The sequence below is a fragment of the Psammomys obesus genome, unplaced genomic scaffold (assembly GCF_907164565.1).
Source record: "Psammomys obesus unplaced genomic scaffold, mPsaObe1.curated_primary_1811, whole genome shotgun sequence".
In the NCBI taxonomy this organism is placed as follows: domain Eukaryota; kingdom Metazoa; phylum Chordata; class Mammalia; order Rodentia; family Muridae; genus Psammomys; species Psammomys obesus.
In genome coordinates, this window is record NW_026585644.1 from 43,944,517 (window position 1) to 43,959,278 (window position 14,762).

Sequence of the window (14,762 nt, forward strand, 5' to 3'; positions counted from 1 at the left end):
TAACAGCACTGACTGCTCTCCCAGAGGACCAGGATTCAGGTCCCAGAACCTGCACAGCAGCTCACAATCAGCTATAACTCTAGCCCAAGGAGAGCCAGTGCCCTCTTCTGGCCTTCACAGGAAAACAATCACACATAATATAAAATAAAAATATATTTAAAAAAAAAAGTTCCATTATGTCTCATTTGTATCACCTCTCACCATCCTCACTGCCAGAAAACAGTGTTCTACTTCCTGTGACTAGACAGTTATTTTTTCCAGAATATTTGGTAAGTGGAAACAAGTCTTATGGGTCCAGCTTCTCTGCTCATTTTTCCGGAAATTAAGCTGTGTGAGTGTATGCATAAGTACCTCATTCTTTATTCTTGGTGAGTAGCCATCCACTGTATGAGCAAATCACAATTTCTCTATCTCTTCACCTTTGGTAGGCACTGAATTATTTCTAGTTTTGAACTATAAAATAAAGCTGCTATTTTGGTATGGACTTGTTTTTGTTTCTTCTAAGCAAAATACTAATAGAATTGTCATAAAATATAGTAGCGTATTACAAAAAGTCAATTTTAAATCCTTACTAGTTTATATTTCACAAGTAACATGGAAGTTTTACAAAGCCATGAGCAGTCATTCTTCACTCTTCTCAGTATCTGATTCTTTAAGTCTTTCTAATAAGTGTGCAGAAGTATCTCACTATGCTTTTGGTTTTTATTTTTCTGATGATACTGAACACCATTTAGCAACTTTTGGTTGTTGATTTTTGTCTAAGACATCTTTATCTCTCCTTCACATTTTCTTAAAAGCAAATTTAATGAAACAGTTTAAATGCTGTGCATTTCATACACCTAACTCAATAAATAGGGCTTAGCATATTTACAAACATATAAAATCCACTTAATTTTTGTAGTGGTGGAAGTTGAACCTAGGGTAGGGTATCATATGCAGAGTAGACAAGCGCTCTGCCACTGGGCTGCCCTCAGCCCCTGCTCCTTTGCCATTTATTCGTCACTCATTGGTGAAAGCTGAGCTCCAAAGCCCACTCCTGTGTCCTCCTCAGGAAGCACTTTATGGTGAGTGAGGTTTGGGGCACTATCTCTTGTCCAAATTTTAGTTTCTTCATGCTCCCAGTAATACCGCTGGTCCAGTTCTATTATGACGCTCACCACACTGGACTACATTTATGTTTCTAGCTCCGCCCTGACTAGAGAGGACTCATCTCAATATGCTGTCCAACAGTACAGATGCTGCTTATAAGTATTAGCTAAATGAGTCAACTGAATCAAAAAGATCTTCCACTTAAACAAGAGGCTTTATTCCTTGAAATAAATGGATTCTTATGTGAATTCATTTTCACTTACATAATTAGTCTAGTTTAGATTTTCTCTTTCAATTTCTGATGTTTAATCTCTTGAAACTGCTGTAGCACTTTATTTGTGATCATGAATAAGTCCCACAACTTTAAAAAAATTGACAAATTAAAAGTTATGAATTATGTAAGTTTAAATTTGAAGTAAAATGTAACAACACATACAAAAATAGTAGAAATATACTTACATAAGATGAAAACAATTTGGAATTAGAGACAAAGGGTTCTCGAAAAACTTTTATAATTAGATTTAATTCTCTTATATATTGTCGAATTTCTGCCATGAATGCTTTTACCAAATCATAATAAGTTTGCTCTCCTGAGGTGGAAGGCTCTTCATCAGTTAAAGATAAGATATTTATATCTTCTACATCTTGATGAAACATATCCATCAATACCTATGTAGTTAGAGATTTAAAAAAAAAAAGTGTGAAATAATAATGTAGTCTAATGTGAAAGTTAAATGTTCTAGGAATTCATTCTTTTCCTTCATGAGGGGGCATACACATGCCATTGTGTGTGTGTATGGGGGGGGGGGAATCAGAAGACAAAGTGTCCCTAAGAATTCTTTGTACTGGGCTAGAAAGAAGAGATGGCTCAGAGGTTAAGAGCAATTGGTGCTCTTCTGGAGGACCTTGGCTCCATTCCTAGCACCCACATGGTGGCTCACATCTTCTTTAACTCCACTTCCAGGGAATTCAATGCCTTCTTCTGGCCTCCACAGCAACCGGGCATGAACATATTGACAGACATATATGCAGGTAAAACACCCATACACATTAAAAAAAACAATTTTCTTCAAAAAGTTTACCACTATTCCTCTTATTGAAACTCATCCTTCCCCTTCTTGTGGACTTCTCAAGTGTCACTATAATATATTTTACGGTAGGCTACAATATAAGTCACCTTTCAACAACTTTGGAGCCTAGTTTTTTTAAAAATTTTTAAGCTTTAGAAACATGGTCTCATATAACCAAAGCTGGCAACAAGTTCACTAAGTTAGCCTTACATTTTTGATCCTTCTGTCTCCATAGGTGAGTGCTGAGATGACAAACAAGCACATCATGTTCAGTTTATGAAGTACTGGGAAACAAACCCAGGACTTTATACATTCTAGGCATGACTTTACCAATTAAATATATCCCAGCCCCTTTTAAAACATGTTTTTCTGCATCTCATTTCTGTATGAGCATATAACAGATAACTCAAAAATATTTTACTCGTATGATTCATTAAAAAGAAGCAAGGAGAAGGGCTAGATAGAGAGCTGTGCGGTTAAGAACACCGACTGCCTTCAGTTCCCACCAACCAGTTCAGAACTGGCTTATCTCAGGGGCTCTGAGGCCTCTTCTAGGTTTGCAGACAGCTGTGCTCTTGTGCCCAGAAACTGCTCCCCATGTGCCACATACATAAACATATAAAAATGCATCTTTTTTTTAAAGTTTTGTTTTATTTTGTTTTTTAAGTAGCAAGTGGGCTGAAGAGGTCAATCAGCCATTAAAGGCACTTACTGCTCTCACGGAGCACCTGAGTTCAGTTCCCAGAATCATAAACCATCTGTAACTCCATTTCCAGGAGCCCTAATCCCAACTCTGGCTTCTCTGAATCCCTGCATGTACATTACACACATAAACTAATGTAAGTGCACACATACACATTTAAAACAAAGTAGTAAACATTTTGTATTTTATTACCAGTTGAAATCAGGAATACCAAATTTTCATCTCCATTTAAAAATATCAAAACACTTGTAATTCTTCAAACTAGGTCATTTCTTTCACTCTAGATTATTCTATGAGAATAAACACTAACCAGATTCAGAAACCAGAAAGGCCAGAGCATGAGGAAAGTGGAGTAGAATGCCATCAGAAAAGATCTTCTTCCCTGCACAGCCATTTAAATACCCCCTACCCTCCCCCTACCCTCCCCTCCACCCTCCCCCCTACCCTCCCCCCTACCTTCCTATACCATAAACAACCTGGGTGCACTGCTATGAGACTATTGGGACTCCCCCAGCACAGTGCAGTGCACAACTCTATTCTTTCTGAGAAGTACATTAGCCTCTAATAAACCATAAGTAAAGTTTATAAATAGAACACACAGAAGCTGATTCTCCTACCTTATCAGCACACATTGCCACTTTAATGTCTTGTTTTGTAATTTCATAATGCCGTATATTTCTTACATAATTCCCCACCAGTTTTAAAATATCTGCAGAAATGTATTCTAATACTGCTACTATGTAAACAGAAACCTGGTGGTCAATTTTATAACCTAGGACCTCCTGAAAAATTAAAAGGAAAGCATGTTTAAACATCATATACAGTAAATTTAATACACCAATTAAAAAATAAAAAACATACAGCTTGGCTTAACTTTTACTGAAGCCTGTCATTACCAACATTTAATAATTTGTTTCACTGGTTCAATCATGAGAAATATATATAGGCATGCCTATATATTTAAAATTCTTTCCATCTCTCTCTCAGAAAAAGGAAGCAGAACTGTCCCCGATCCTACACAGTATTGGAACAGTGCCCATTACTCAGTAAGGCCCTAAGCCACAGAGTCTAAGTTTGGTGAGGGAGCAAATGGTCTCTTACCAACCAGTAATGCCTGAAAGAAATTACACAAAATCATTTTTCATACCAAATAAGAGTGATAAAATATTGACATCCAGGAATATATTAGTCTTATACCTCTATCCTTTCCCAAGAAACCTAGGGCCTTATGGAACATTCTTGGCTTTCTATGAAAACACAAAACAAACAAAAAACCATGTTATGTGCTACTAAGCATATTAAATAATCCTATTACTAGACTTAATAGAGAGTATGTTCTTTGGGGGGCTAAAAATTCCTAAGGAAAGATGAGTTCTAAACGAGAGAGAAGAAAATAAAAGTCAGTCAGGTATAGCAATGTACACCTTTAAATCTAGCACTCAGGAGGCAAAAGCAGGAGGATAACAAATCTCAGGCCAGTACCAATCTGGGCAATAAAGTAAGAACATGTCTCAAAGGGGAAAAATAGCAGAGAAACTTTCACTATGGTTTTAAATATTGTAATAAGGTATGTGTGTGTGTGTGTATGTGACTGAGAGTTAATTTGTTTGTCACAATAAACAAAATCAGCATTATTAGGATTTTTAGCACTAGTCTAGTTCTGGGACGATTAAAGTGATCAATTAAAGTTTAAGGAGGAGGACTGGCTTGATTAAGTAATCTTTAGGGAATTTTTGTTCCACAAGAACACAGATACCCACTGCAGGCTCAAATAGTCCTACACAAAATGCTAACAGATTTTAAAAGTGTATGGTATGGGACACTTAGATCTGATTAGCAAGAGAGAAATTTTACAAATTCTATTTTCTAGCAACCATGGTGTAAACAAAATCCACAATATAACTTTTCCGGATCTCCTCAATTTGTTTCTTTCTATTGGTATGAAATTCCATTCAATCACTCTGCCCAGTCTATACTCATTATCACTGTACCCCTTCCCACATGAACCCCTGGAGAACTTAAAAGGGTTTTACTGTTCAGTTATTTTGCTTTTCAAAGTAAGATGGCAGTATGCAGCTTACTCTTAATAAGTGATGAATTCTTTCTGCTGGCAGGGATAAAGGGTTTCTTCTCTTCCTCTTTTCAATGGCCGACTGGGCATCAGCTATTGCCCACTTATCAATTGGATGAGGGAAACTTTTTTGAACACGTTCCTTAGAAAATAAGAAAATAATAACTAAGCAACAAATGAAATAGTTCATCAGTTAAAATTTACTTTTAAATAAAAAATCTACAAGGTTGAGCTTTCCACATAATTTCCACTGTAAAGAGAAACTTTAAAAATCCTGTGGTTGTCTATGTATTAGCTTCTTAATTAGGTGAATAAAAGACTGAACAGACTCTGTCACCAGGGAAATCCTGCCCTCAACTTCACCTTCACTAACGATGCCTGCAAAACTGGTAAGTCACTTTACAGCACTCTCACAGTTTCAAGGGAGGAGGATGATAAGCATTCTTCAGCCTAATGAAATGAGCCAACTCGAGTAGACTAGAGTTTTAAAATGCAGGTTTATTGGGGCAGCTTTCTATGTGGGTTCACTGGTCTCAAGAAAAGGGGCCAGGGAAGTCACCATACAGGGAAAAACAGAAAAGCAGGAGTGGGAGAGTGTGCGCACTATATAGGGAAACTCAGCCCTATATTATAACATATATATATATAAGTTATATATATATAAACTCAGCCCTATATATAACTTAACTGGGCAGCAAAGTTCAGGATAGAGGCTATGGCTGGCATCCCCCTATAACAGGTAAGGACTAAGGGATGCTGGGAGAAACTGGATCCTGGATGCTTTGGTTAAAAAGGTACCTCGACAGCTTCTTCCAGGTCTGAAACCCAACAGAGACCTACACTTATTTAGCAAATACTAACTCCAATAAACTCTTATTTACTTGCATCCTTACTTTAATCCCAGTTATAAATTCAAGTAGCATTTCCAATTAAAACCTCAAAGATTTTTTCCATCACCCACCATGTGAGAGTATTTACCCTCAAAACTATCTACAGGTCATTAAACCTGCATGGGCAACAGTGTACCTATCTTTAAAGCACTGATCCATTTTTAGCAGACTACTTCAAATCTAACATCTAGAAGTAATTCAATTAAAGATATAATTGAAAGTTAAAGAATGAGCTGTTATAATAGCTTGATATCCTACTTTAAGGTAACTCCCTATTAGCTCTCTTCAGGTGTTTAAAACCTACTTACGTATACCTCAGTTAGAGCCAGTAGAGGGCGCTATTACGAACCTTCAATAGATGCTCAGTATTCACCAGCAGTATGTACAACTGGATGAGCTGATGAGCGTGGCCCCTGAATGCAAACCTGAATGCAGTTTTTATCAGTAAATAAATGTCTACAGATTCTCTCGAGCTGGGCATGAGGCAGGAGTACATGCTGTTCGCACATCTGAGGGGCAGATTTATGAGCGCTTATCTAATCCTGCCTTCATTCTATATTCAAGGCTGTTCATGTTTTAATTAAGTTACAAGTCAAAGGAATTCCCGTAGTTAAAAATTAAAGTAGCAAATTTGCTGCGGTACTGTGTGATAAAGGCAATACAAAGGTTCATATGGTGGCAGAGCAAATGGCTGGGACGGCTGGGGAAGGGACACAAAGGAGCACCCAGAGCTTCGTGTCCCATCCCAGTAAGTGTTGTCAAGGAGCTGCAGCTTTTCTCCAGCCCTCCAGTGAGTACTCTAAGGCCACAATCCATAGTAACACCATGAAACCCAGGACATGAGAGTTGAAGGGAGGATTATTTGGGGGAAGAGAAGCCAGCAAAAAGGGGACAGGAGAGATGAGGGAGAAGATGAGTAAGAACAAAGTATAAATGGCACGGCAGGAAAATGCCTTCCATTCTGGCTAGTGAGATGGTTCGGCAGGTAAAACACTCTTGCTGCACAATCGTGATGACATGAGGTCAGTCGCCTAGTCTCAGAAACCCACAGGGCAGGACAGAGTAGATGCCAAAAGCTGTCCTCTGACTTTTATACACACTGCAAGCACGCCTGCACTAACATACCCTCTTCCTCTCACTACCCTCCCACACCAATAAAAATAAAAGTTAATTTGTTTATGAACTTAAATAAATCAAGAAAAAAAAAATGCAGTAAAAAATAACAAATCTCCACACTGGTGAGGGCATTGGCAGCCATGGCTGATGGCCTGAGCTTGATCCCCAGAACCCACATGGTAGATGAATAACTCCCAAAAGCTGTTCCCTTTATGCACATATCACATGTGTACATTCACATACAAATAAAGTCAAACAATAAGTCTTCAATGGTTTACAGTGCACCCTCATACAGAAATTCAGTTGAAACAGAGTTTCCTGACTAAGCCTCTGCCTTACTTGATGAACCACACTAGTCTTGCTCATTTACTTCTGTTTGCACAGTCAACACATGGCCAGAGAGGCATTTCTGTAGCACCAGAAAATTGATTTTTTTTTCTTCAATCTTCACTTATGTCTGTTCTCTTCTAATGGTCAATTTTCAAACACATAAGCAAAAGATAGCCTATAGAACTGTTGTAAGATATAGAAATTTATAAAATACTACTTTGAAATTATAAAATTTCAGTGGTTAAGAGCCCAGAGTTTGACTCCTGGCACTGATGTCGGGTAGCTCACAACTGCCTAGAACTTCGGATGGAGGAAGACTGTACTGGTTAGTTTAGAGTCATCAGAGATGACAGAAGCTCAAATGAGAAAATGCCTTTATAAGATAGGGCTGTAGGCAAGCCTGTAAGGCATTTTCTTATAATTTGGTGATTGGTGGGGAAAGTCTAGATAGCTCACCGTGGCAGTGCCATCCCCGGGGCTGGCTCTAAAAGCAAGCAGGCTGAGGAAGCATGGGAAGCACACCAGGAAGAAGCCTCCAGGTTTCTGCCCTGTCTGAGCTCCTATCCTGGCTTCTTTCCAATGCTATCACATAGGGGAGGCTAAAGAAACCCCTTTCTCCCCAACTTGCTTTCTGGTCATGGTGTTTCATCACAGCAGTAGGAACCCTAACTAAGACAGGGATCCAACTCCTTTGGCCTCTGTACTTGTGTACATACCTACACACAGATGTGTATACATACATATAACTAAATATAATAAAAATATTTTAAAAAGAAATAATAAAGCTTATTACATAAGTGACTGGTATCTCTATTATTGCCACACTCTCACATCTTGTAAAGTATTATCTCAATCCCCAAAACCTACACACTAGGATTTATATAGCTTTCTGTTCCTAGTTTCTCCATTAATTAAAGATAAAATTAGACAAGTATAGTTCTGTAAATATATATGAGAAAATTTGATTTGTGTTTGCAATGTCAGCAGAATAGCAAATCTCTAGAATGTACCAATATCAGAATAATAAGCAAAGTGAGACTTGTAAGCCCTTTCTGTAAGTCCCAATTCTGCCAAACCATGAAAGAACATAGCTGGAATCAAAAAGAAAATCCAACTGAAATTGTTAATGTGACATAGAGTCAGGCAAGCCATGCTACTCAAGATCCCTGTGAAACACCAATAGGTATTTCAAAGGAATTATGAATAAAAATATGACTTTACAATTAAGTGGAAATGGGAAGAAACCAGCCAGGCTTGGTAGAAAACTCTTGAAATCCCAGCAATTGGGAAGTGGAAGCAGAAGGATCAAGAGTCATTCTTGATTATACAGCAAGTTGAGTTCAAGGCCAGACTGCGAGCTATTATGTCATCCTGTCTCATAAAAACAAACAAAACCTTACAAAGAATGTACTGTAAATGAGTTAAGAAATGAGGATTACCCAATACAAATTTTTTTCTACATCCAGAACCTGTTACTTGGTGTTGTCTATCTCTGTCTCTCTCTGACCCTAAGGATGGAACCCAAGGTTTCATTAATCCTAGTCAATGAGCTATGCCTCTGACCCTCAATGTTCTTAGATACTTATTTGCCTCACTTGAACTCCAATCTTTGTCCCTTTGACTCTCTGAAATTTAAAGGAAATGTTTTTGGAATGAAACATTCGTATATATTCAACTCTTAAAAATATTGAGTTCAAGGCCATTCTAGTTTGCATAGTGAATTGTAGGACAGCCAGGACTAATAGGGAGTGTTTGTCTCAGACCATTCTAGTAGCAACATGAAGTTGTTCATTTAAACCAAAAAGTAAAATCTGAAAGTTTCACAGCTAAGATGCATAAATAAGCTACCATATACCCAGCACAAAGTTTAAGAGACCTACGAATGAACTGAAGGACACTTTTCTCCTTCATTGACTGTCATTACAACAAACAAAACAGGCTAGAAACACGTACAGTCATTAGAGGACAGAAGTTGTCATTTGCCATACCTCCACATCTGAAGCACTCCGGGGCTGAGCTTGGCATAGCATATTTAATAACTGCAAAATTAATTCTTCAACATACTGAAGAGCATCATCATTAGACTCAAGAGTAGGATGAACTTGCCCCTGAACCTATAAACAAAAAGTGAGTTATTATGTGCATTTGTACTAAAGAATGTGGACAAGCCTACAAATAGATTAAATGTTATCCAAAAATTGGGGCTTCTCAACTTTTGTTGCCAGCCTTATGTACCATGCATGTTATTAATACTTTTGGGAGATCCATTTACCTAACTGTAATTTCAGTATTTTTGCATACACTATAGTTTGCAATGAAATGCAGAAACGGGAAGTAGGAAGGAGAGGCCAAGGTGGTGATAAAACATTGTTTTATGTGGAATTCCTGTCCAGAGCCAGTTAGAACATTCATTCAACATTCTATTTGGATGGAATTGACTTCTGGCCAATCTCTGTCCTTTGTTTAATTCTACCTGTCTCACCCAACGATAAGACCCAGGAGGATATGTTTCCTGAGGCTCACTAGTCAACTCCAGCATCCAGTAGTACCAAAGCACACATAATACAACTTAGGATTTGTGAACACATTTCACTCTATATCAAAATGTGGCCAAGAAGCTGGCTCAGATGATAAAAGCATATGCTTGGTGACTAAGAGCTGGATCCACATACAAATTAGACATTTGTAACCACAGCACTCCTGCAACTAGATGGGAGCCTGAGACAGCAGCGCTGCTAAGAACCCAGCAGGCCAGCGAGCCTGGAGGACTCGGACCACCAGGAGGAAGAGACCCCATTTGCCTGCCTCAAGGTGGAAAGTAAGACCTTACATCCACAAAAGTGTCCTCTCACCTCTATTTGTACACACAGAGATACAGAGAGAGAAAGGCAAGACCCTCAAATGGGCACTTTTGACAATTTGTGATTTAGTCTGCTATACTGTGAGAAGATGGAAGATCATTTAATAATCTTTATTTTTCCATGACTTTTTTCAGACTCACTTAAGGCTCTTGACCGGTACAAATCTAGCATTTTAATAACCAGCACAACAATTTTGCATTCCTTTATCACTCACTGTGGGTCAGAACTATTCCTCACCAAATAAATGGCAAGAAAAGCCATTCCCATGAAACGCCATGAAAGTGATGTTCTACGACACAGCCCACTTGACAGAAGCATCAGTATGGAGAGGATGACAGCCTCAAGGTGGGTGAAGCTGTTAGCAAAAGTGTGCTAATGATGATTTTTCTTAAGAAGTATGTACATCCACTTTACATAAATTTTAGAGATAAATATTTGAAGAAAAATAACATTTTAATAACTCAAAACTGCATAAGGGAATATTTTAAACTGGAGTGATTTTACCGGTGAATAAACAGCCCTGGAAGCTGAAACAGTTTACCTATACACTTTTAATTATATCCTACATATTAGCTGTCAACCTAATTATAATTTGTTTACAAAGTTTTCTACTTTATTAGATGACTACACAGCTTAAAATAATGGAGAGTTGGGGATTTGGAGTTTCAAATACAGTGCTTTCCATTCACTAACACGATGTGGGTTCTATAATAAATTCACTCCTCTCTACATTCAGCATGATACTATTACCCTTTCTAAAACTCTGGGAACATGTTGTACTTTTGTACATTTAGCTGCACGCCTTGATGACTCAAGCTGTCTTTCAGAGACCCTATATCCTTATGGCTAATTTACTAGCAGTGAATCCTTACGCAACTTAGAGCAATGCTTTTAAGTGGCTATCAGCCAGATTCCTTTCTAAATGTTATTAGTAAGGGGCCTTGGTCTCATAGTGTTTGTCATGTAAACATGAGACCAAGTTTGAATGCCTAGAGCCAACTTAAAAACCAAAAGCTGCAATAATAATAAACAACAAACAAACAAACTGCCAAGCATGGTACAGTCATACCTGTACCAGAGAGGTAAAGCTAGTCGAAACACTATCCAGCCATTAGTGAGCTCCAGGTTCAGGGAGAGACCCAGTTATCAAAGCACAGGCCTTTAATTCTGGCTGCGGGAGTTTAAGGCCAGCCTGGCATACACAGAAAATACTAGACCATCCAGGGGCTACTCTGTGAAACCCTGTCTTTAAAACAAATAAAAATAAAGAAGGCAGAGAAGCAATTGAGGAAACGATCCTCCACATGCATGTACAGACATGTACACACCAAACTACATGCATGCCCCTCACCACCAGCATACAGACATACTAGTGATGCAGTCTACTTTAGGGTCTCTGCTGGTTACTTCTCTGCACCTTCTTTCACCTCTTACATGTGTCTGCTGCTCCCTGCCATTCTCCCAAGTAATATCAGAGCTACACTCTGAACAATCACCCAGATAACTTCAAGACTATCCCTCTCTCTCCTGGTTTTAAAACCCATATTTCAAATTATCTGTGAAATACTTCCATTGCTCACACATGTCAAATTAAACATTAAAACTTTATAAAGTCAAACAACAAAAACTAGAAGATATATGGTATTTTCAAAGAAGTGTGTGTGTGTGTGTGTGTGTGTGTGTGTGTGTGTGTGTGTAAAACAGTATAAATAACTCTAGGTCCACTGAGATGTAATTCTGAAAAAAAAAATGCCAATATTATGGATAACATATTTATTCAAGATCTCAGAATCACACATAATATAGTCCTATAGCTGGTCTCAGATTCACAATGTGGCCAAGGATCACCTTAGACCTCTGATCTTCCTGCCTTCAGATCCTGTTAACTACAGGTGTGTATGTGTGGTGCTAGGCAGGCACTCACAACTAGCTACACCTCAGTCAACATACACTCTGTTAAGGGCTAGCTATACAGGAGTCAAACACAAGAACTGTTTACATTATTGGTTCTATTTTCTGCTGTGTACCAACCCCTTTTCCAGGTACTACACTTTGATAATGGAGCTCTAATAATGAGTAGTAATTTTGTGTTCTCCTATCAGTCTAGGTGGATAATGAAGTTCCAATCAGGAAAGGCCTTGTTCATACATTTATAGATCTATTTTCTTCTGTTTTGACTCCAACCTCTGGCATTCCGAAAGTACTTGAATCCTCTGTTTTGTAGAGGTGAAGGCATAAATACTTTTGTGGCAATAGGCTAGGGACTTGGTTGATTCCAGGAGCATGCCTTCAAACAGAAACTATTCTATGTAGGATATCAGTTTAAACTAAGATAGACATTTTTACTGTGCAAAATGAAATTCATTATATAGAGCCACATAATGACTAAAAACAATAGCTGAGTAGCTGTTTCCAATACTAGTACATTCAAATGCTGGTTAATTCTGGTATTTTATGTAAACATTTTTGAAATTCACGTTTGATAATTTTGTTTACTGGTAGTTACTAAAAGCTGAATAAAACCTATTAGGTAAGTAAGTCAGACAGAAAATTACTTTTCTTGCAGAGAATGAAGCACGGTGCCAAGTGTATTGCTAGATTTTTGGATACCAATCGTTATTATCTATTCTGTCAAATTAGGTTCACAAAATTCATGCATGCAAGAGATCAACAAATTTTGGTCTTTCCTTAAAAGACACATTTCAAGTCCTCTGACTGAAAACATGGGTAAAAGTCAAGCAAAGTCCCAATTGCTAGATTTACACCAGCTGATCTTTACTCTTCCAAGAAAGATCTGGCTAAGATATTTTTTTAAGGCAAACAGAAAAGTAGCATTACATTTTACCACTTAATGCAGAAAAAAAAAATGCTGCTTTATCACAGTCAAACCTGGGACTCAAAAGTCCAAACTGTGCAGGACCATACAGGATAGGTTATACTGACAAATCTCATTACAGCTTCCTGAAGCCACCCGAGGTGTGTGTGTGCTTGTATGTGTGTGTGATGACCGATGGTAAAACAAATTTTAAAATGTTTTAAACTAGATGTGGATTTTCCTTTAAATGTAGTTTTCAGAAATATTACATCTTATATTTACTGACACATCATAAATTTGACAAATTTCTTTAAGTGCAATTTATATACATTTCTTAAAAGAAATGGTTTACTGGTTAAGAGTGCATACTGCTCGTCAAGAAGATCCAGGTTCAGTTTCCAACACCAATTTTGGGCAGCTCACAACCATCTATAACTACAGCTCCAAGAGATCCAAAGCCTTTGGCCTCCATGGGCACATACTGACACACAGGCATATACGTAATTAAAATAAAAGTAAATCTTCATAAGAAATATTTTCTAAATGTATATCAGTGTTTTGCCTATGTGCCCCACATCTGTGCCTGGTGCCTGTGGTGCCAAAGTGGGCACTAGATCCCCTGGAACTGAGTTACAAACCACGAGCTGCCATGTGTGTTTTGGAAACCCAACCCAGGTCCTCTGGAAGAGCAGCAAATGCTCTTACTGTTGAGCCAGTTCTTACCTTGTTAACAGAGTCCCCACCCACCTTTTTGAAAGAAAATGCCTCGCTGAAGAATCAATGAGAGACACGAACAGGAATTTTACTCCATGTGACAGCAATTCCTTTTGTAAGACAATCACCATATTCAATGAAAGATGCCACCTCATGAATTTTAAACTACCCATAAGGACTAGCTGGCTTCAATCATGATGGTTCACTGTATCTGCAGTAAATCCTACCAGATTCTTTATGAATTTCTATCTGTCTGATACATGAGCCATCCAAGGATACTCGGGAACTCTTGGGTAAGCTGCCAGAAAATAGTGTTGAGTACTGATGAATCTTTAATAGCCCTCTCCAGCTAATGTCTCTCTGAAAAGGCTTTAGAAAGCCTAGGTGTTCTTTTGTGTGTGTGGGTGTGTCTGTGGGTGGGTGTGGGTGTGTATGCATGTGTACATTCTTTGCGGTGCAATTGCATATATATGCAGAAACCAGAGCAGGATGCTGGTGTCTCACTTTATTGCCTTCAGACAGTGTCTCTTCTTGAACTGTGAACTCGCCATTTTGGATAGGCTGGCAGTGAGCTCTAGAGCTCTAGCCTGTCTCTCTGCAATGGTTACCAGTGCCCAGTCGTCCTGGCGTTTTGTTTTTGTTTTTAGGTGGGTTCTGGGGATCTGAGCCCAAGTCCTAATGGATGCAGAACAAGTACTGTCACCTCCTGAGCCATCTTCTCAGCCTTAAGTATAATGAGAGAATTTGAAACAAGGCTGCTATTCTCAAAATGTTTATCATAAGAGCAAATAATAAAGATTTGATTGTTCAGATCTCAGTATTATAATTGTTAAGTCACAGTGGATGCTTTAGGTCTTTCTCTCCTTACTCTAGGGTTAGTTTAAAAGGTAAGAGGAGCCAGGGAGATGGCTCAGCGAGTAAAAGTGCTTTGTTTCACATGTAGGTGACAAATTCTTTGACTACCTGAGCTTTGATTACTGGCTGGGGTTTTAAAGATGAATTAAGGACATGGCACCACTGTCCTACTATGTGCCACAATCTTACAGGAAGTTTGAGTGCTGCTGCTGCTGCTGCTGCTGCTGCTGCTGCTGCTGCTGCTGCTG

General features: G+C 38.4%; 1 protein-coding gene across 3 annotated transcripts in view; it reads right to left on the reverse strand.

The window, feature by feature from the left end:
* The window catches only part of Sos1 (SOS Ras/Rac guanine nucleotide exchange factor 1), an 81,630-nt gene that overhangs the window by 53,458 nt on the left and 13,410 nt on the right, over window positions 1–14,762 (reverse strand). For all 3 annotated transcript variants that reach the window (XM_055618812.1, XM_055618804.1, XM_055618795.1), the window contains exons 2-5: window positions 9,258–9,383; window positions 4,944–5,075; window positions 3,480–3,644; window positions 1,549–1,758 (exon numbers count right to left, since the gene is read on the reverse strand). In XM_055618812.1, coding sequence (XP_055474787.1) covers window positions 1,549–1,758; window positions 3,480–3,644; window positions 4,944–5,075; window positions 9,258–9,383 — 633 coding nt within the window. The remainder of the gene's footprint in view (window positions 1–1,548; window positions 1,759–3,479; window positions 3,645–4,943; window positions 5,076–9,257; window positions 9,384–14,762) is intronic.